A 22,049-nucleotide genomic window follows, 5' to 3' on the forward strand; every position below is an offset into this window, starting at 1 on the left:
GTACCTGTGAATTAGCTGTTACTATTAGAATGATAATGTATAAGAAGAAGAAGAAGAACTGAGGGCACAAAGCCTTTATTATCACCACACATACATTACAGCACAGTGGAATTCTTTTCTTCGCATATCCCAGCTGAGGAAGTTGGGGGTCAGATTGCAAGGGGCAGCAATGACACAGTGCCCCTGGAGCAGGGGTGGGGGGAATTGGTGGGTGGTTAAGGGCTTTGCTCAATTGCCCAGCAGTGGAGCTTGGTGGTACTGGGGCTTGAACCCCAATTAACAACCCAGAGCCTTAACCACTTGAGCCATCACTGACCTATTAGAATGAATGCATCCCATTCTTTTTTCCCCCCAAGCATTTTTTCTAGTACTTTATTTCCATATACTGAGTACTTTCCAACTCCTGATCTTTGCCTCTGTTCTTACATTGTGATTGTGCCTTTGCCACAGTTAAAACTGTCTGGTTGTGTTTTAACCACACGCTGTGGACTATGAGTTTGATTGTTAGAATGCCTCTAATAAAATACATGCTGAGTATACACATTTGCTTCCTGATTACAAGCACCACACATTACAAATGTAGATCCATTCAACATGTTTATGAGGCTATGGAAATAATTTATATTCTAAAAAATGTTAGTAGAAATAAATTAACTTAACAAGAAACCCACCGAATGAACACACACACACTCACACACACGCACAGAGAGAGAGAGAGAGAGAGAGAGAGAGAGAGAGAGAGAGACAGGAAAAGTTATGCCCTTTGTGACTGTTGCATGTTAGATGATATACTATGAGACATAAATATTCTCCTGAGTACTACATGTGGTGACACAGAGCTATGTTCATTCCTAGTCATTACACATATCACAAAGGTCATTATATCAATAAAACAAATAAATCTCAAAGAGATTACACTTTTGGCATGTAGCCTAGTTTTCCTCCTCAGGGCACAACTACACATAGAGTTGGAGCTAAAAGCTGAAATTCTTCCCTCACAACAGTCCAGTCAATTTAGCCATCAGGATCATAGATAAGGAAAGCATCCAAGAAGAAAACTTGACAGTGCTGTATTCAGTCATGGTCTAATTCATTCGTTCACCCTTTAAAGTATTGGCTTTACTTCTAGTTATTAAACATAAAGTATATTATTACATAATAGGGATGAACACGTTCAGGTTCATATTTAATAAAATTCAATGAAAGAAAAGAGAAATGACAGAAAGAGAAGGGAAAAAACTCACTCTGGGAGGAAATGGGAGGTTAATAAAAGTTCTCTAGTTACAAGAGCGAGGAACCATGAATCTGCTTGTGGGTATTCGTAGTTTAAGTGTATATATTCTATGTCCTTTTTTTTTTTTTTTACCAGAACACTGGTGTTCCGGCAGAATGGAAATCGACTTTTACAACCAGTATAAACAAATCAGTTATTTTATTGCTGCAAGTCTGATATAAAATGGGTCAGGACTCTGTTGGATTTCAGTGTGAGATGTTTTTTTTCCTCTGTTGGATAACCTTACACAGAATTCTAGTGGTTGAAAATAACACGTTCAAATTTTAGCTGCTTTTGAACAAACACTTGGGGCATCTCACAGATCAGAAATGGGTTTGAAATCACCATGTACTTTGGAGATATATATATATATATATATATATATATATATATATATATATATATATATTATCCCTAGTAGGCTACAGAATAACAAAGTATTTTAATTATTCAAATTTATTGTCGTTATTAAAGCATATTATTTTGTAACTAGCAATGGAAGGTACTAAAGAATTAGACAACTGCAGTATTTCAGACTGCCTAGTGATTGTTTTAGCTACAGGAATCAATACTAGTCTAACCTGGCACTGGCAAAGGAAACAGACTTAATAGTAGAAAATTAACTAAACTTAATTCAACATGCTATTTCAACTTGCAGATCTCATGCCTTCTAAGAAGATGCCTCGATTTACAAGAAGCTTTGCTTACTGCAGTATATTCAAACATTTTACTGAGGAAGGGCAAGCGGCACTCATCCTCAAGTTCAGCACTGCAGTTTGGTGGATTATTTATTTAGAATTAGAGAAGGTCACTGAGAATGATAAATGAGGACAATTCTTGACAGATTTATTATACAATAAATGCTTAATTACTGAACTGAATGCTAAACGGAGCCCATTCAATTGAGGTACAGCATACAGTCATTGCCTGGATGGGGAAGAAGAGAACTTTAAATGTTTAACTAAAAATTTAAAGAAGTTAAGAATGTAAACAAAGGTAGAACAGTAAAACTGACAAGAATTCAATTTTGATAATACTCATAATACTCTCTATACAAATACACAAAATAATACTTAAGTATTGAAATAAAGTACAATTACTCAATTATTTTCCAATCCAACTTTAATTAATATTATTATTCAGTAATTAGAATGAAACATGTAGCTATAAGAGCGAGGAACATAACCCTGCAACATTGACTCACCTCCTCGCCATTGTCATAGATGAGCAGGTCGAAGGGGATGGCAGCCACCATGTCAATGAGAAACCAGCCTTTGAAGTAATGCACAGCGATGCGCAGTGGGTGGCTCACCACCTCATCGTTGGCATTGACATAAGTGGTGCGGAAATTAATGAGGATGTCGATGATGAACATGATGTCGACAACAAGGTCCACGTTGTTAAGTGGCTTGCAGTATGTGCAGGTATTGTTCTCCTTCTCCGAGCCAAGCAGGAAGGCAGCGCTGTATGGTGTTACAATGGCAGTGTAGATCACCAGCAGCAAAATCAGCCAGTCCCACACAGCCTTGAATGGGCTGTAGTGCAGCACGGTCCACTTGTGGATGCGTGGTGCCTGAAGCTTGTATTCAGGAAGGACATCAGCGCCTAGTGACAGCACCTGATGAAAAAAACAAGTTGCTTATCATTATTGAAATAAATGCAATTGTCTTAGAAATCTGTTTAGTATTTATAATAACTTTGGGCAATGCTGCTGAAAGCAGTTTTCAAAGTTTTGTTTGATAACTTCGCCAAACCACTACATATGAGTCCTGACTAGTAAACAGCTCCCTCAATACTAACTAGTGAATGTACTACTAGATAACTAGTAGTAGAGTCCTTACATAACTAGTCGTTTTGCTCTATCTATCTATCTATCTATCTATCTATCTATCTATCTATCTATCTATCTATCTATCTATCTATCTATCTATCTATCTATCTATCTATCTATCTATCTATCTATCTATCTAGTCTTTGCATCCCATACCACATACACGGTATTGGAGTATATAGTGTTCATTTAAAAAATCTGTGTGTACAATTTATTCCAAATCTCAAAAAACAAGTCAGTTTATAACCAGTTAGACCTAGTGTGTTCTGTCACTGATAAGACAAATTATTTGTTGTACATATTAGACAAATATGTAGACAAAATATTATTGTACATAATTAAATAATGTTCATGGAAGATTAATTCCACTCTTAAACAACAGAGGTTACATCTCCTGAATTCTAGACATTGGCATATTTCATATCTATCTATCTATCTATCTATCTATCTATCTATCTATCTATCTATCTATCTATCTATCTATCTATCTATCTATCTATCTATCTATCTATCTATCTATCTATCTATCTATCTATCTAAAGTCTTGCCATTTCCATGAGTTGTAAATGTTCTATATTTGCCTGTTAGCCTCATCCATGCCTTCAGTATTTTGTTACACCTTGTTCAACAACGCTCTTGAATCCTGATTATGATTCAATAAAACCTATTTTACAGTTAAAAGGGTCCATGGCTGCAAAACATTTAAGAACCTTTATTGGAAAAATCCTGACTCATAACTTTGTAGTGCTTTAGAAATATACCACTTTTCCCTCTGATATGTTTCACTGCACAAGCCATTTATTTGTCTTTCTCTCTCTCTATATATATTGTAATGAAAGAACTTTCCCAGAAACAAATATTGGACAAAGACTTTCTAATTCATTAATGCCCGCCGGATTACTTGATCCAAACAATAATTTACAGAATAGCACAAAATGAATAGAAAATGGTTTCTCTGCAAAGAAATAACTGAATCATGCATACAGTATAACTCTTGATAACAAATTCAGCTTAGGACATTCATTCCTGATTGTGTATGTTGTGTATGGCATGAATAAGTTAATATGTTATTATTTGATTTGCTTACGGAGTTATTGGTATTACATACTCCAACCCAAACCATACCCCCGATATCCATGATGTCAATGTGTTCTCCTGTGCTTCGTATAAGCTGTATCTTTCTGATGATCATCCCTCTAGCACTCAACAGCATCATTCTCTCAACACTTACTCCCATCATTGATCAACAACTCAACTAGAAAACCCTTTTTCATCTGCAGGCTGCTTTTCTCTCTAGGCTGATGGTCTTAAAGTGTAGCCAGATTTTGGTGACAGCAAAAAATGTCACACATAAACCCCACTCCCCTACATGGGCTACATTCAGAGTCTGCAACTTAAATCCAAAAATATTTAAATATTTACAATTAAAAAATTACATATATTCAGAGTTTGTTAATACAGAAGTTTAAGTTTAAAATTTCCTGGGCTCCCCATTCAGACTATCCAAATCAACTGCAGATATAGTTTTCAAAACAGAGTGGAAAAATGAACAGCAAATTAGTCATTTCTATAGCAAAGTGTAAGAAGATGAGCAGGAGCATGACTGCCTGTAGGTTATGAGTGTTATGAGTGCTGTGTCATCGAGACACACTCTCAATTTAAACCTGTTTATTTTTTTGGATGCGCTTTTCTGAAAATATGGATGTAGGACTACACTCATCAGCATATCAACACTCTCTGTCTCACTGCTATATTTGCATTGCCATACAGTCTTTTAGCCCAGTGTCACTGTTATTAATAATGAATAATTCTGTGAAATGATTAAGAGTTGAAAACTGAGATGCTTGTTGTCACATCAGTCTCTGTAAGAGATTTGAAGACTTATTAAAGGAAGTAAATAGGCTCAAGCAGTGTGAGTGACAGTTTAAATATTCTAATAAGGTATTAGAATGGGAAGTATGTGTGAAATGTCTAGCCTAGCCCTGCCACCAACAGGCTTGTTCAGTATGTCTGAATTAAATTACCAGGGCGGTGGTAGCTCAAGTGGTTAAGACTCTGGGTCGTTAACCGGAAGATCAGGGGTTCAAGCCCCAGCACTGCCAAGCTGCCACTGTTGGGGCCCTTGAGCAAGGCCTTTAACCCACCTTGCTCCAGGGGCTCCTATCATGTCTGACCCTCTGATTTCACTGTGCAGTAATGTATATATGACAAATAAAGGCAACTTAAACTGTTATGATTTATGATACCTCCATTATCCTGGCCATGAAACCACATATGGATGCACAACCTTTTTTTTAAAATGGGTACAATCTTTGCAGTTTCGCAGTGGCACAGATAAAACAAGTGCAAGTTCTTCAAGCGGTCACCAGGTGTTTTACTCATGCTGACTCACATCATTGTAAAGCAAGTGCAGGTTTTATAAACAGTTATTTTGCAAGCCTCACTGAGCCAAAAAAAAGAGTATATGATCTTTATATAAATGTGACTCATGGAGACAGAAATGTCCCCCAGTCCATAGCTTTTGACTTTTCTGTGTTTCCACACAGCAGCTGTGATGACAGGTGCTGGATTACACATGAAAAGGCCAAACAGGTGCCACGAGCAACACACACCGCCTGCACTTTTACTCTTACAATGACTGAATGTGGCCCGAAATAATAAAAAGGTGCTTTAACTACACAAAAAGCGTCTTCTATAATACAGCATCATGGGGCAGTGAAAAGCTCTAGAAACCGACCTATAAATTATGCCTCATGTCCGAGTTGATCGATATAGCGCCTTGGAGTCATACGCAACCTGTGTTATGTTAAACAAACTGAGTTTTCCTCTCAATGGCAAACAAAAAGCAAATAACCCAACCACAGAAGTCAAATTCGTCCTACATACAAAAATGATTTCTAAAACAATGTTGACGGTGTTATATTATTAAAATGCAATTGTTCTAATATATTTCATATGTACATACCATTGGATGCTGGCCAATAGCCATAAATTGGGGAATGATAAAAAGAACAAAAAATTAAATTGTAACACAATATATAAACAATATACATTATGATAGAAAATTACAACACAAATAGTTTGGGTTATAAAATTTGATTGGCTGAGCTCCTGAGTTGTAAAATCCTCAATATATGTTCAAAAGTAACCGAATTACGTATTCAATAGGTTTTACACATAAGCCATTGTTCTCGCCATATGTTGCTTAGCAACCAACCAGACTACATTACATTAACAGACAACATTGCATCCCAGAGGAATCGTTTATTTTGAAAAAATGATAAATGATGAATTACACTGCCCGGAATACTGGATTTTATTATGTAGCTTTTGTTTCACTGTTTTATGAAAATAATTGCATTGCACCTAAGAAGACACTTACCTGTGATACTCAGATATCTCTCACACCCTCTCACAGCAGATCAGCTCTCTGCCTATTCTCATCCACCCACCAATTACCCAAAATCACACAACAGCTAGGAAGGGTAAAGCGTAACACATGCTGAATAGGGCAACAGGTATCTGCCCTCTTTCTCATACATGAGCTCAGAGACACCCACAATTAGCTAGTGTCACTGTGATTGACAGGGAAGAGACAGCATGACTGGCATGGCAAATTTTCCTCCTCTGACCTGTGACTCCATCTCATGATTTCTGGCAAACACTGTACTGTTAGCTTTGATATTTACATATATATAATTGTGATGAGGCAATGCATTTCTATGAACATAAGAACACATTTTTCCTCCATGGAGAAATCTACAACACAAGTTTTCTTGGTTTCCTTTCAGGATTCTAACCATTGAAAACAAGCACAATTTAGCATCTTAATAGCACGTAAGAAACCCTTTTGTCTAAAAGTGTTACCTGACATATTGATTCAAATATCATAAAAATACTAAAATGGATTTTTATGATAATGCAATCCCAAAGTAGTGCTTAAAAATTATATCATTTTATAACATCTGATGTATTTGATTCCATTTTCCCTACAAAGCAAAAAAGGTGTTGAGGTCAAGCATGGTCAAGTGTGACAATGAAATCGTGGCCTCTCTGACACATTTAGCTAATGGGCTGCTGGAGCATGATGTAGGGGAGGAACTGAGCGCTAACCCCAGGACTAAAATTCCCTCTGACTCACTGCTTCACTGCTGGCTTTTTCTCAACACAGCTGCACTGTTAAATGCCACACCACAAACACACACTGGCTTTCATTGTAATGCAGCCCACCTTCTAAACTGTGAGTGAAAATGCCTTACTTTTTGATGGATTGATATAGATTTCTTTCGATACAAGATTTTTTATATTAAATAAATGTCAAATTAATGTACATTGAAATTAGCCCAACTAAATCCTGTTTACTTGTAATAGTATTTGTGAGCTTATCCAGTTATCGTGAAAGACCTCAGCTTGTTCATATTTCTCTAAATAGTCCATGTAGAGCAGGTTAAATAGAAAGGAGGTTTTTTTTAATCTTAAGAGCAAAAGGCTTAACATCCATCCGGATAGCCTGAGCACAATAGCTCTTAAAGGCTTTGACAGCCTTGCTAACCCATCTAAAATCTCAGGCTCCAGACACGAGAGCACTGACCTAATGTCGCTCGTCTCTTCATGTGCCAGAGCCAACACGCTTGTCTTAGCCCTCACTGTTCATCACATCTCATTTTCCAGAGTCCCAGACCGGCAGGGTGTCTGAATTAAAGCCATACCTCTGTGTGAACCTTTATTCAGAGACGCAGCAGATTATTTTTAGCTCTTCCTATTAAAAAAGAAATCTCCAGTGAACTATAAAAATGCCAAAAATAAAATTTCTAGAATTACTGTGCACTCTACTTTCATTACATCTGCCAAATAAAGATTCACCCATGTCCATTCATTCATTCATTCATTCGTATATGCACAAACCTGGCTTAGGCCTGCATCTAAATGGGTGTGAAGTAGGAACACATCCAGTAAGGGACACCAGTCCATCAAAGGGCACCATGTACACACACTCATTCATTTTGTAAAACAAATCCACCTACTGGCATATCTTGTGTTGTGGGAAAAAACAACCCAGAGGAACCCCATGGACATGTGGAAATCATGAGAAACGCTACACAGACAGTAAACCAAGCTCCAAGAACACTCTGTGTGACCATGCCATCCATCCAACAGTTTGTTAAAAGCATTTCTTCTTTCATTTAAAATGATAATGTAAAAGACCATAATCTGGGGTGATCTTCGCTCATATTGCCTTATAACTTGATGGTCCTCAAGTATACACTATTGAAAAGCCATGTTAGAGCTCTTCTAAGGTCTACTTCAAAGACCCTCCACTATAATGGATTAAATGACCAGGTCTGAAGCTTTATGTCTTTTTTTCAATCTGTAGAAAAGGCCTCTCAGTCTCACACTACAAGCGTGGGACTGCAGACATGAATTATAGATTTGATTTCTGCTATTTCTAGCCATTTCAAAATGTGCCAAAAATGCTGCACATCAAACACAGGCAGTGCCCAGGGAGTGACAGCCTCCATTATCAGAGTTTGATGGCAGAGCAGCTTGTAATGACAAACAATTTCTCTGTCCAAAAGCACTGACAGTACCGAGAGTAATGAGGGTAAAAATCACAAGGTCTCTTACAAAATGCCTTTGACTCTGCTTGTACTGGAGGCTTTCATGATCATGGCTCATGTATTAGAGAAATCTTCTCATTTTGAATTCTTACTACGTTTATTCGACAAGGTTAGCATTCTGTGGGCTTTCGTTTCTAATCAATTAAAGCTTTTAAATTTTAGTCTCTTTTCATTTTCATCATTAAAAAAAGGTTATGTAGGGTTTGTCAGTTTCAAATCCAATTACAGTATAAAAGATGCTAAACGGGCCAAACTAGTGTTTGAGCTACAGTTTAATCTTGTGTTTAGCTAGAACCCCATTGTATGTCTTTACAAAGAGTAGATTCAGTCCACCTGATGATTAACTTTCTTTATCCTTGGGCATTTCCATTTCACACTTTTTGATTGATTTGGCACAGAGCCACACTGCATGCTAAAATTACAAAAAACTGGGAAACAAAAACCACACTTAAGAACATGAGCGACAAACTGCCCATAGAGACTTATAGCAAGCCATTAGAAAAAGTAAGCTGAGCTCTACCCCAATGAAGGATCTAGTTAAAAGCTATTCAAATAGCATAATAATATAATCACTTTGGGCAATTTAATATAAATGCTCTTTGCTAGCTCAGGAATACCTTAAAAGTTTCTTTTGATTTATTAATAGCTCCTGTCTCTGACTCAAGCACATAAGACATGTCCTGATTCCAGATACAGATATGCACAATAAGTGCTTGTGAAGTTAATGCTTTGTCCCTAGGAGGGCTTTACTGTGATAAGTAGAGCCATTATGGGTTCCTCTGTATGAGTAGGCACCTGACAGCCCAAATAAAATGTACACCATTGAGTTAATAGTTTGCACTTACACTGATTTATGGCTTTTTCAATTGGGGAAGAAATTTCTTTTAGTACCTTGATATACACTTGTTTATTTGCTTTCTCCATTTCTGCTGTTAGAAATACTATAATATTATAGCTTTACTACACTGTCTTGTCAAAAAAAAAAGCCCCAAAAACTAGTGGACTATTTGCCAAAAATCACCGAGCACCTTTTCTAGATTTCTCTACACTCTCAAGCAGTCTCAAGCATCACTGCAAAATCCATCCTAGGCGCATAATCTGTCTAGTGTTCAGACCACAACTATTTAATTCAGCTGTTCAAACTGAAAAAAAGCAATGGCAGTACAGAGCCACTATCCACAGACTCAATATTTCATGGGCCCCATGTGCACAGATGTACATATTGTGCAAGAGAGCCAAAGTTTCCCCAGAGATCCATTTCACAGTAATGGGACGCATAAAAATTTCAGAGGCATCTATTTCTACTGTAAACAATGTCTGGGACTGAAGCCTAGGATCTGTCCATATTATACAAGGTCTGGATAGCTGGTTATTTTGGCAGCTCTTGCTTTGATACCATGATAAATAATTTAGTCATAGGGCTTGGACCAATATTCAAAATATCAAATTCTTCTCACACTAAAGTCACAGCAGTTGTCAAAATGTCATCAGTGGATTCACCGTACTTTCCTTTCTATCTGTGTCTCCCAAAAAAATAGATCAATAAAATAAAAAAAAATGTAGTTGATGTATGTCATCCGAAACTAAAGTTATAGAACCAGAAGATTTATATGTCATGTTACTCACAAAAGTAAAAATGGAGAATAGATATAAAGATTTGATCTATATGGAAAAGCAACATTAGTGATAAAGTTTACAATATGAAATGAGCTATAACTTGATTATCAGTATGATTGACATCAGTCACTGTCTTCTCACTTTAGGTAAAAGTCACTCACAGCAGTTAAACTTGAGTCTCATCATCAACTTTTCATATGATCTCTAGTTACCCTAACACTGGTCAGAAAATATTTGCTTGGTATCTGTGTCTTTTTTTCAGGTAATTCTTGCAAAACAACAACAACAACAACAACAACAACGACATCTGCTGCCCATTGCACACATCACTGTATTGATGACAGTGATGGCAGTGGTAAATTGCACTTTTATGTCAAATACTGTATATCGGTCAAATATATATGCTGAAGGAATCATGACAAAATTCCCAAACTTATATTGGAGCTTTCATGAAGCTTTATTGTGTCTATACATTAAAAAAGGAGATTATTACCCCTCAGTTATCCACAATCTGTTCCTTTCAGCTGACTTATTGATTTATTAAATAATACAATTTTGCACCATCTACCCATAAAAATAATGATCTCATTTATGTTCAAAGTTATACTGCAGAAAATCTCAAATGGTACCTCACACATTTTAAACTAAAATTTTCACAAATCCTGCAGCAGGATTTAAAATATAATTAAATTAACAAAGAAAAATATTTGTTACTCAGACATCATGTATAGTCATCTGCTCCTACAGTATATATATGGTGTAGTTCATGTGAACATACACTATATTGCCAAAAGTATTCGCTCACCCATCCAAATAATCAGAATCAGGTGTTCCAATCACTTCCATGACCACAGGTGTATAAAATCAAGCACCTAGGCATGCAGACTGTTTGTGAAAGAATGGGTCGCTCTCAGGAGCTCAGTGAATTCCAGCGTGGAACTGTGATAGGATGCCACCTGTGCAACAAGTCCAGTCGTGAAATTTCCTCGCTCCTAAATATTCCACAGTCAACTGTCAGCTGTATTATAAGAACGTGGAAGTGTTTGGGAACGACAGCAACTCAGCCACGAAGTGGTAGGCCACGTAAACTGACGGAGCGGGGTCAGCGGATGCTGAGGCGCATAGTGCGAAGAGGTTGCCAACTTTCTGCAGAGTCAATCGCTACAGACCTCCAAACTTCATGTGGCCTTCAGATTAGCTCAAGAACAGTGCGCAGAGAGCTTCATGGAATGGGTTTCCATGGCCGAGCAGCTGCATCCAAGCCATACATCAAGTGCAATGCAAAGCGTCAGATGCAGTGGTGTAAAGCACGCCGCCACTGGACTCTAGAGCAGTGGAGACGCGTTCTCTGGAGTGACCAATCGCGCTTCTCCATCTGGCAATCTGATGGACGAGTCTGGGTTTGGCGGTTGCCAGGAGAACGGTACTTGTCTGACTGCATTGTGCCAAGTGTAAAGTTTGGTGGAGGGGGGATTATGGTGTGGGGTTGTTTTTCAGGAGCTGGGCTTGGCCCCTTAGTTCCAGTGAAAGGAACTCTGAATGCTTCAGCATACCAAGACATTTTGGGCAATTCCATGCTCCCAACTTTGTGGGAACAGTTTGGAGCTGGCCCCTTCCTCTTCCAACATGACTGTGCTCCAGTGCACAAAGCAAGGTCCATAAAGACATGGATGACAGAGTCTGGTGTGGAGGAACTTGACTGGCCTGCACAGAGTCCTGACCTCAACCCGATAGAACACCTTTGGGATGAATTAGAGCGGAGACTGAGAGCCAGGCCTTCTCGTCCAACATCAGTGTGTGACCTCACAAATGCGCTTCTGGAAGAATGGTCAAAAATTCCCATAAACACACTCCTAAACCTTGTGGACAGCCTTCCCAGAAGAGTTGAAGCTGTTATAGCTGCAAAGGGTGGACCGACGTCATATTGAACCCTATGGATTAGGAATGGGATGTCACTTAAGTTCATATGCGAGTCAAGGCAGGTGAGCGAATACTTTCGGCAATATAGTGTATATTATTATTATTATTATTATTATTATTATTATTGTTACTATTGTTATTATATATATATATTTTTTGAAGGTATCTCTAATTTATTTATTTATTTTAACCTAGCGTTTGTCCTACACGATGGCAGGGTCTGCTGTTTTTAGCAGATCATTTGATTGATAAGAGGTAAAGAAGCGAGTGCAGGCAGGTTGGAATGGGTGGAGAAAGGTATCAGGAGTTCTGTGTGATAGAAAAATATCAGCGGGAATCAAGGGAAAGGTGATACAAGACAGTTGTGAGACCGGCCATGCTGTATGGTTTAGAGACAGTGTCACTGAGGAAGAGACAGGAGTCAGAGCTGGAGGTAACAGAGCTGAAGATGTTGAGGTTCTCTTTGGGAGTGACACGGACGGACAGGATTAGGAATGAGTACATCAGAGGGACAGCTCATGTTGGACATTTGGGGAACAAAGTTAGGGAGAGGACAGATTAAGATGGTTTGGACATGTTCAGAGGACGAAGAGTGAGTATATTGGTAGGAGAATGTTGGACATGGAGCTGCCAGGCAGGAGGAAAAGAGGAAGGCCAAAGAGGAGGTATATGGATGTAATAAATGAGGATATGAAGCTAGTGGTTGCAAGTGTTGAGGATGCAGAAGATAGGGATAGGTGGAGAAATTATTCGCTGTGGCAACCCCTGAAGGGAAAAGCTGAAAGAAGAAGAAGAAGAAGAAGAAAAAGAAGAAGACTGATCCGCATCATTTGGGACAGATTTTATGCCAGATTTTTATCCGGGCTTTGGACCGGCACTGAGATTTAACTCTTCAGTGGCTGGGTTGGCACCCTGCCCGGGAATCAAAACCAAGTTGTGGCAATGAAAGGGCTGGATCCTGCCGCTGGACCACCAGGAAGCCCTCTAATTTACCCCTATATCTTAATTAATACATTAACTAACAAACGTTTACTAACATGTACTTAAGGTGGTCTTTATTCACACATGAATTCATAAGATTCACATCACAGTTAAGTTTAGCTCTGCATTAGTTTGTGCCTTAACTCATTATTAGTTCATATTTAAATAAGTGTTGATTCAGGTATTAGTGCATTATTATTTATGTACCGTTACTGTCTTATTCTTCTTCATATTGGTATTGTTGACATTGAGTCAGCTTTTCTTTTAGGCTACACACATTTCTCATTAAAACAAAACAAAAGATTGCTATTCCTTCATCGGCCTCTACTGCTTACCCCTACTACAGCCTTCTCCTTACATTTACATCAATGCTGTATTTTCCAGAAACTCCCTCTCTCTTTTTCTCTCTTTTATCTCTCTCTCTCTATCTGCTTTCCCGAAGCCACAGAGACAATTTAAAATATAAATGACAGCACAGGCACATAGTAAATATGAGTCAGGAATGTGAATAAAGTTACTGACACAAGTCTGTTAAAATGATAAAGGAATGAATTCGTTAATTGTCACAGGGATGTATTTTATCTCCTTAGAGACAGCTTTCGGCACATGTTTCTGATCTCTTTTGGGAGCTGCATTTCCATACAGTGATTAAAACTTTGGATAAAATGTGCACTTGCAATGAATCAGGATTTCATGATTCACATTAAAAAACATGCAAGAGCCAGTCACTAAGCATGAATTTCCAAGGAAGCATTTTTCAAATAATGTATTACCATGTTCAAGGAGGATATCAGAAAGTGAGGCTTCATTTCAAAGTGTGCCATTTGTCCCTTTGACAGTAATGTTGCATATACATGAATGATTTCACTTATACATCACAGCATTTCGAAATTAAATCCATTTCTGTCACCATTACTCTTTCTTTTTTATGTGCTTTTGTAGCTACCAGTGACAGACAGGGATTGTTCTGCCACCACTTTACTGTTTTAACACATTTTGTTCTTTGCACAGTCATCACTCCATGTATTGTACTGTACAGCACTACTCCTAAGCTTTTCCTTTTACAGAGTGACACTCGCTGAGCTCGGAAAAGTTTTTATTTAAAGAGATCTTGCTGGCTGTAAAGTGAGAATCTAGGAATAAAGCCAACCCCTTGCCTGAAAATATAAAAAGTACAGTTAACAATGCACCATTTTGGCATATTCACTGGTGGTGTGGTTCAGAGCTCATGGCTACTGTTTACTGATTAGAAGGTTAGGGGATCAAGCCTCATCATTATCAATCTGCCAATATTGTGTCCTTTGTCAGTATAACCCTTTCTGCTCTATGACTGACCCCAGCTTCCTAATGAGCTGGGACATGTGAAAAAAAATGTAATGTACATGCCTGAAGCCTATCCAGGGATCTTGGGCAGAAGGTGGGCAGCATGCTAGACAGGGTGCTGAACCATCATGGGGCACAATCTCTCCCTCTCTCTCTCACACACACACACACACACACACACACACTATGGACAATTTAGAGATGCCAATCAGTCTATAACATGTCTTTGGACTGGAGGAGGAGTACCTAAAGAAAACCCCTGAAGCATGGGCCGAACATGCAAATTTGGAAGCGGCTCCAATTAAAGCCACAACCCTGGAGGTGTGAGGCAAATCAGATCAGACATCTTTACTGATATTTTTCTTTAATTTGTGGCATAACTGCATTTCGTCAGAGTGTAAAAGAGTTGCTTGTTCATGGCAGCATGATACCGGCAAAAAGTATAATTGCTGACAGTATGGGATGATAACCCATATGTCACTTTAAATATCTGCTTGCCTGCTCTCATTAGAGGACCAGAACATACAAATTTGCACCTAAAATGGTCTATAAAATGTGTAATATGTAAGGCAGTCCCCCCCAAAAAAAGACTATTATATGTCACTAAGGTAAAATTCTGGAAAGGATGAAATTATGTTTCGATCAGAATGTAGTTTTTCTATCCGTAATGTATTTCCCATCTCTGCTTTAATAAAAAAAAAGAGAGAAGAGATCTTCCACCAAAATGATAGCCTTATCATGGCAGTCTGCTTGCAAAGATCATGTCAGGTAAGAAGGCCAGTTTAATAAATGCTGCAGTAAAGATAGTCAGTCTGCCTAAAGGTTTTCGAAAACATTGCTAGCTCTTCTCACAATTTGATCAGACATGAGCCTAATCAATTGACTTTGTGGTCAGATACCGGTTGTCATGATGCTCCTGTACCATCACATTATCATCAGAACAAAGAACACACTCTGTACAGATGACAGCGGACAAAGTAAAAAAATGTTCAAATGACCTAATAAAAAGACATCGATAACAAGTCTTTTCCAACAAAACAGAACTGACTAAAAATCTGAGATTATATTCCCACCAGACTGTTAATGATCACACAAGTGTTGACTTAATGATAAGGCGCATGTTTAAATAATTTTTTAACCAAGCTGATGAGACTGAGACTGATGTGGAAACTGGAATGGAATCTTGCACATCTGATGTTTTCCCAGGCCACTACAAAATATGGGACAGCTGTATGAAGAAGCTTGAAAGAACCTAGTATTTGTGAGTATGTGTGTGTGTATGTGTGTGTCTATGTCAGGAAGAAGGTTCCGATTATTACTACGAAGACCAACCTTATGCCTTTGCATGTTTACACATGCATTTATGTATAATCTTAACTCCCTTGGGACCCGAGACAGCCACCTCTGCAGCAGGAGGCTGTGGTCTGATGAAAACGTGCTCTCGGAAACACATGGATTCCTCTCTACTAAAGCCAGCCACGTGGAAACCGCCAAGCCACAATCAGGTCAACGTTAGCTGACGTCCACTTTAACAGGCGACCATTAATTTTAGTCAATATGTTCCTCCCATGACATTTAACGTCATCTTCAGCCAAAGAAAAGACCTCTCAGAGGCATTTTCACTGCCAGGTATAAAGAGCATCAACGAAAATCTGAGAAAATGTTAAATGTCATTTCAAGTGAGAAGCTGGCATTACAATTTAATACAAAATCTACTTTCAGAAAAACATAAAATCAATTTAGGTTTTTCTTCTACTTCCAAAGGTCAGTAAGAAAAATGATTTAGATTATGACTGTTGAATGATTTTAAACTATCTAACCATTATCCTAAACCATATGTATTCTCTGACGAATGCATATTAATGAGACAACCACAGCAAAAAAGACAAATTACAAACTAAACCTACGTGACATCTGCTTTGCTGTTCTTCAATTATTATACACTATATAGCTTAATGTATGTGGACACCTGACCATCACATGCATATGCGGTTCTTCCCCAAATTGTTGCCACAAAAAAAAAAGCACACAGTTGTCTTTGTATGCTGTAGCATTACAATTTCCCTTCACAGAAGTTAAGAGGATGAGCCCAAACCTGTTCCAACATGATACTGCCCTGTTTAGAAAGTGAGGTCCATGAAGACATGGGTTGCTAAGGTTGGAGTGGAAGAACCTGAGTTGCCTGCACAGAGCCCTGACCTCTACCCCACTGAGCACCTTTGGGATAAATTGTAATGCAGACTATGTGCCTGGCTTCCTTGCCTGACTTCAGTGCCTGACCTCACTAATGCTCTTGTGGCTGAATGGGCAAATCCCTGCAGCCGCGTTCCAAAATCTAGCTCAAAGCCTTTCCAGAAGAGCGGAGGTTATTATAAAAGCAAAAGCAGGACTAAAACTGGAATACGATGTTCTACAAGCACAAATGACTGTAATGTTCAGAAAATATCAAGAACCACATATGTAGAGACTAAAGATCTTACTATGCCTAGTAAAAATTCTGAACAAGAGGCCAATATCTGCCCTTCTCATAAACGATTGTGACCCTCCTCTCCAAACCACTCGTAAAAGTCATTTTCTGTGTTTTGTGGTTTAATGTTACAGCAGTTTACTTACTGTTAGAAATTTTATCTTTGGTGCAAAGGGCTGCTTTTATACAAGTCATGAGAAAAATAAAGAAATAAAGAAAACAAACCTCCTTCTTTGCTCTTCCTTCCTATGCTGTCATGGTCATGATGACACACTGAATTTACTTAAATTGAATGTGTCAAATATATGTACATCAACACAGTTATTGCCAGAAAAATTAGTCAACTTAAACAGAAAACTGTGCCACATTTCAATCAAGTAAATTCAATCCAATGCTCTTCTTACTCTTCTTATACTGTCATAGCTGACCTGCCTCAAGGGGTTATGTACTCATTCAGACATGCTTTTCTGCTCACCACAGGTGTAAGGAGTGTGTATTTTGTTTATTTACAGTTACTCAAGACTTCCTGCCACCTCGAATCGGTCTGGCTTTTCTTCTTTGTCCACTCCTGTCAACAATGTTTTTTGAGACTGCTGTCTGTAAAAATCTCATGGGATCAGCAGTTTCTGAAATTCTGGCATCCATGCCACGGTCAAAGTCACTGAGATCCTACTTCTTCCCCTCTTCTGATGTTTGATGTGAACAATAATTGAAGCCCTTGACCTGACCCATGATTTTATGGATTGCACTGCTAGCACATAATTGACTGATCGGATAACTACAACAATGTGCAACAAGGTCTATGGTGTTCCTATTAAAGTGACCAAAGCGTGTATACAAGCGTTCATAAATACGTAACATGTGATTAGCTCTAAGCCCCATCAGCACAAAGGTTACATATGTAACACGCACAGCGGTCTCAGTGAGTGTGTGACAGCCATGCCCTTTCCAGAGAGCTTGGGATTGACATAAGGAACATTACATGCTGTGGTGACCATACTACCTTAACCTGGGAAATCTGTGCAATCACAGAAACTTGGAATGGAATGTCCCTGTATCTCATTTATTCTCACCCTTCAGCTCATGCATGTCCAGTTCTTTTTCAGAGTATCAGGATGGTGTAGCAGTGCTTTCCTGGACTGTTATAAAGGTACCAGTTCCTTAAAGTTTTTATATAATTATATGATTCACATTTACTTGAAAAATTTCAAGTAATTGAAAGTTCTACTTTCAAATTTAACATACATCACATACACAGTACGACATGTAGCAAAATGCTCTATCCACTGTCTGCATCATAAATGAGAATTAATAACAAGAAAAAAGAAATACTTGAAATATCATTACAATAGAAATTTACTATGCAGGTGGCAATAGAAAGTAAGTAAATGGAAAAATAAAATATATGACAAAATGTATATATGACGGTAAACAAATCCTAGCAAGTGGGTACAGGCACTTGAACCTTAGAACCTCAGATTAAAAGTCTGAGGCACCAATTTACAGATTAAGGATCTTTTCTTGTAGGATTAAGCTATAAAGTTCTCCCAGAAAGATAAGCTACAAAAAGTTTTGGGGTTCTTTTGAACCCTCCTTAAAAGAATATACATACGAAAATACAATGTTTGAGAGATTGTGAGGCGGTGGTTCTGTTTCCCACACATTATAATTAATAATAAACACAATTTGAAAAGTCCAGCTTAGTCTGAGCAGCTGCCGAAACACAGGCTGAGCTTGTCAAGCTTCGACACCATCTTTACTATCTGCAATCTTGATGAAATGTACTTGATGAATACTGAATATACAGAAGCTGTCCTGTCAGTCCTGTACAGAAACTATTCCACCTACTGTGGCTATCCTCCCAAACTGCAAAATATCATACTATATATCATATACATACAGAAACATTTTGATATATTGTTCAATACTGTAGTAAGTATTTGATACATATCTCATACATGTTCTGTGAAGCGATTCATCTTTGACTATTTATGAATAAGAAAGTACCTTTAGTTCTACCCAAATGACACTTTTCAGACAAGAAATACGGATAGATTTATCATACTTACTTAGTTAGAATGCAGGCCACTTGAAAATAAATATCACAAAATGTGTAATGTGCCAGATTTGTTATCATACTGTGTGTCATACCACACTGTCCGGTGCTGTATGAGTATGGATGTGCGGAGTGGGTGGATGAAGAATCTGAAAATATTTTGAAAGAGCAGGAGCTCTACTGAAAAGCTCTAACAGAAATAACAAGGGCAGTTCATCTCTAGAGTGTGTGAAACATTCATGCAACCACATTAAGTTGCAGTGCCAAAGATCTCAGCAGAGCACTGTGGAATATAGCTCAAGGTTCAATGAGAGACTTCAGCCAAGAAGCATTTTTACCCAGTTCAGGCTCAACAAATGCAAAAATCAGAATGAATATTCCTGTGTATCTTTTCTTGAATATTCTTACAGCATCATCATTAATAGGTAAAATAACTCACGGTCGTCAAAGTGCCATGGTTCTAAATAATCAAAATTTGAATCCCAGGCAGACTCAGATAATGGCATTTCTAACACACATACACACATATGCAGAGATAACACACCTCTCTCCCTTCGGAAGACAGCTGCGGGGCATTGGTGTGGTCCCAGCAGTGGCAGCTGGTGGTGCCAGGCTCGCAGAGTGGCATGGGAGCAGAGCACTGGAGCAGCTCGGTCAGAAGCTTCAGCACCAAAGAAACGACCATGATCCTCAGCACCACATCGGGCTGCCACCACCGCCGTTCTCCGGCTCTCCAGCACTCGCCGCCGCCGCCGCCGCCACCTCCTGCAAGGTGCTTCGGCAAAGGAGTACCTCTAGCACCACAGACAACCAAGCCCACAACATCCCTCAGACTCCTCAGTAGGGGATCAACCCATACCCTGGGTGTCTACCCTTCTCCAACTTGCACTCTCTTCTGACTCGGAGAGAGTGAATGCTCAAGAGGATTGTTATTCCGACACGCTGATGTTTATCTGTTCCAGTTGAGAGAGCTTGTAAAGCTCAGAGGCTCGTTTCTCTCCTGGCAGATGCTCCAGTGCTCCAGCTGCCGCTCATCTGTTTGATTTTCTCAATGAGTTTCTTCGTGTGATTTTCTCGCGCTAAGCTGGACATAAATAATTCACACAAGCTGAGAGGAGGAGAGCTAAGCTGTGCCGAGCGCGCGGATGTGAAGCAACGTACAGACAAGTGGCTGGACAGCAACAGGAGCCTCTTCACATTAGTGAAACAGTGATGTTGGGGGATGAGGCTTCACAAGAGCTTCAGCTACAGCCAGAGAGAGAGAGTGTGTGTGAGAGAGATAGATAGTTAGAGAGAGAGAGAGAGAGAGAGAGAGAGAGAGTGCAATGGAGAGATACTGAGAGAGAGAGAGAGAGAGAGAGAGAGAGAGAGAGAAAGAGAGACAGATGGAGAGAGTGAAAGAGAGAGAGGAAGCGCTTGTTCTGCAAAGTGATTGCTAAGGATGAAAAAAAGTCTTGCAAGTGTGGCATGCTGCGATGAGAATAATCAAAGAGGAAAGCAGGGAGGCAGTGTGCATGTGAGAGGAAAATACATTAAAAAAAAACAAATGATCAAAAGGAAAAAGTATAAAGGAATAATATAAGCATGTTTTGAGAATATATCTGGATCATGAAAGTACAAAAATGTAGATGTGATGAAATGCAGAAATGCTATCACTGAAAGTTTATTGGAGCAGAAGGAGATTCAACCATTTCCCATTTCTCTCATTTATTCCCAGTTCACCAATTAGCCTCCACAGGCTGTGTTCCAGTCTGTGTATCGATTGGTGGCTATTCACATGTTTCAGAGTGACAATGCAGTGAGCAGCAGAGTACAGGGTGCCATGGTATACACACACACACACACACACACACACACACTGGAAACTGGAAATATCAATGGAGAAGCCTCTATTAATAGCATTGGCACCGTCACCAACACACGTCACTGGTAATATTTCAGTAGCCACAAATCTTAATTTGTGCCAAATTTTTCTGTTCTGCTTCATTATTTAGCTATGTATCTGTGTGTGTGTGTGTGTGTGTGTGAGAGAGAGAGAGAGAGAGAGAGAGGGAGAGAGAGAGAGTTTGTCTAAAAGTTTGTTTCAAATTAAGTGTTATAATATTACATCCATACTCAGGTTTTAGATATGTCAAAGCCACAGTGTCTGGCAACATGACTATCCTAAGCATCTTGTCAAAGAAAAACAAACTAAATACATAAGTTAATAAAAACCAGGTCCATGTCAACTCCGGGTTTGTAATCCACACGCCGTGAGTGTTTTTTAACTATAGTTACATGCTTTGGTGTGTCTGTGTAAGTGTCGAGCTTGAGGGAAGTTTCTCTGGTTCAGTGAGAAATCTCAGTGACAGCTGCCTATGTGTGTGTGTGTGACAGTAGAGAGAACGGAGGGGTTTAGAGAGGGTACTGTATCTACCCTCTGGGCCTGTGGGCAGAAGCAGACCCAGAAGGTTAACACACATGCACACACACATGCACACTGTAAAGGTCAATGAAGAACACTACAGAGCAGGAACTTCTAGTACATGTGTATGTCTATACAGTATACAGTATATAGAACAGGCAGCTATAGTGTGCTTACCAATTTAGCCAGTGGTAACAGTCTCTTTGCTAACCTTGCCCTGTTCATATTTTATGTTATAAAACCTAATAAATCATTTCAAAGCATTGCACAAAACATTAAAATGCATTGTATCATAGGGCTCTCTAATCTCAGTTGGTCAGAAGGTGTCGATTAATTATAAGCTCTGAGGGTAGTGTCGGCTGTAATCGAATCACAGATTTCTATTAATGTGCTCATTCTAATATGTTAGTGTTTCCATAGTAACAGCTAATTCACAGGAACTGGTATAAAGGATGTTCTTCATAAAGTAAGACTAATAACAAATGGATTAAAAATTATCTTGATATTTAACAAAGAAAAACATTTTCCTGTGTATGTGATTTGTAACAGTGGGAAATAA

General features: G+C 38.8%; 1 protein-coding gene across 4 annotated transcripts in view; it reads right to left on the reverse strand.

Moving 5' to 3' along the window:
• kcnh2b (potassium voltage-gated channel, subfamily H (eag-related), member 2b) overlaps positions 1-22,049 on the reverse strand; it is a 197,450-nt gene that overhangs the window by 12,706 nt on the left and 162,695 nt on the right. For all 4 annotated transcript variants that reach the window (XM_058397116.1, XM_058397098.1, XM_058397108.1 and 1 more), the window contains one exon: positions 2,478-2,891. In XM_058397116.1, the coding sequence (XP_058253099.1) occupies positions 2,478-2,891 (414 nt within the window). The remainder of the gene's footprint in view (positions 1-2,477; positions 2,892-22,049) is intronic.

Source organism: Hemibagrus wyckioides, linkage group LG01 (assembly GCF_019097595.1).
Source record: "Hemibagrus wyckioides isolate EC202008001 linkage group LG01, SWU_Hwy_1.0, whole genome shotgun sequence".
NCBI lineage: Eukaryota > Metazoa > Chordata > Actinopteri > Siluriformes > Bagridae > Hemibagrus > Hemibagrus wyckioides.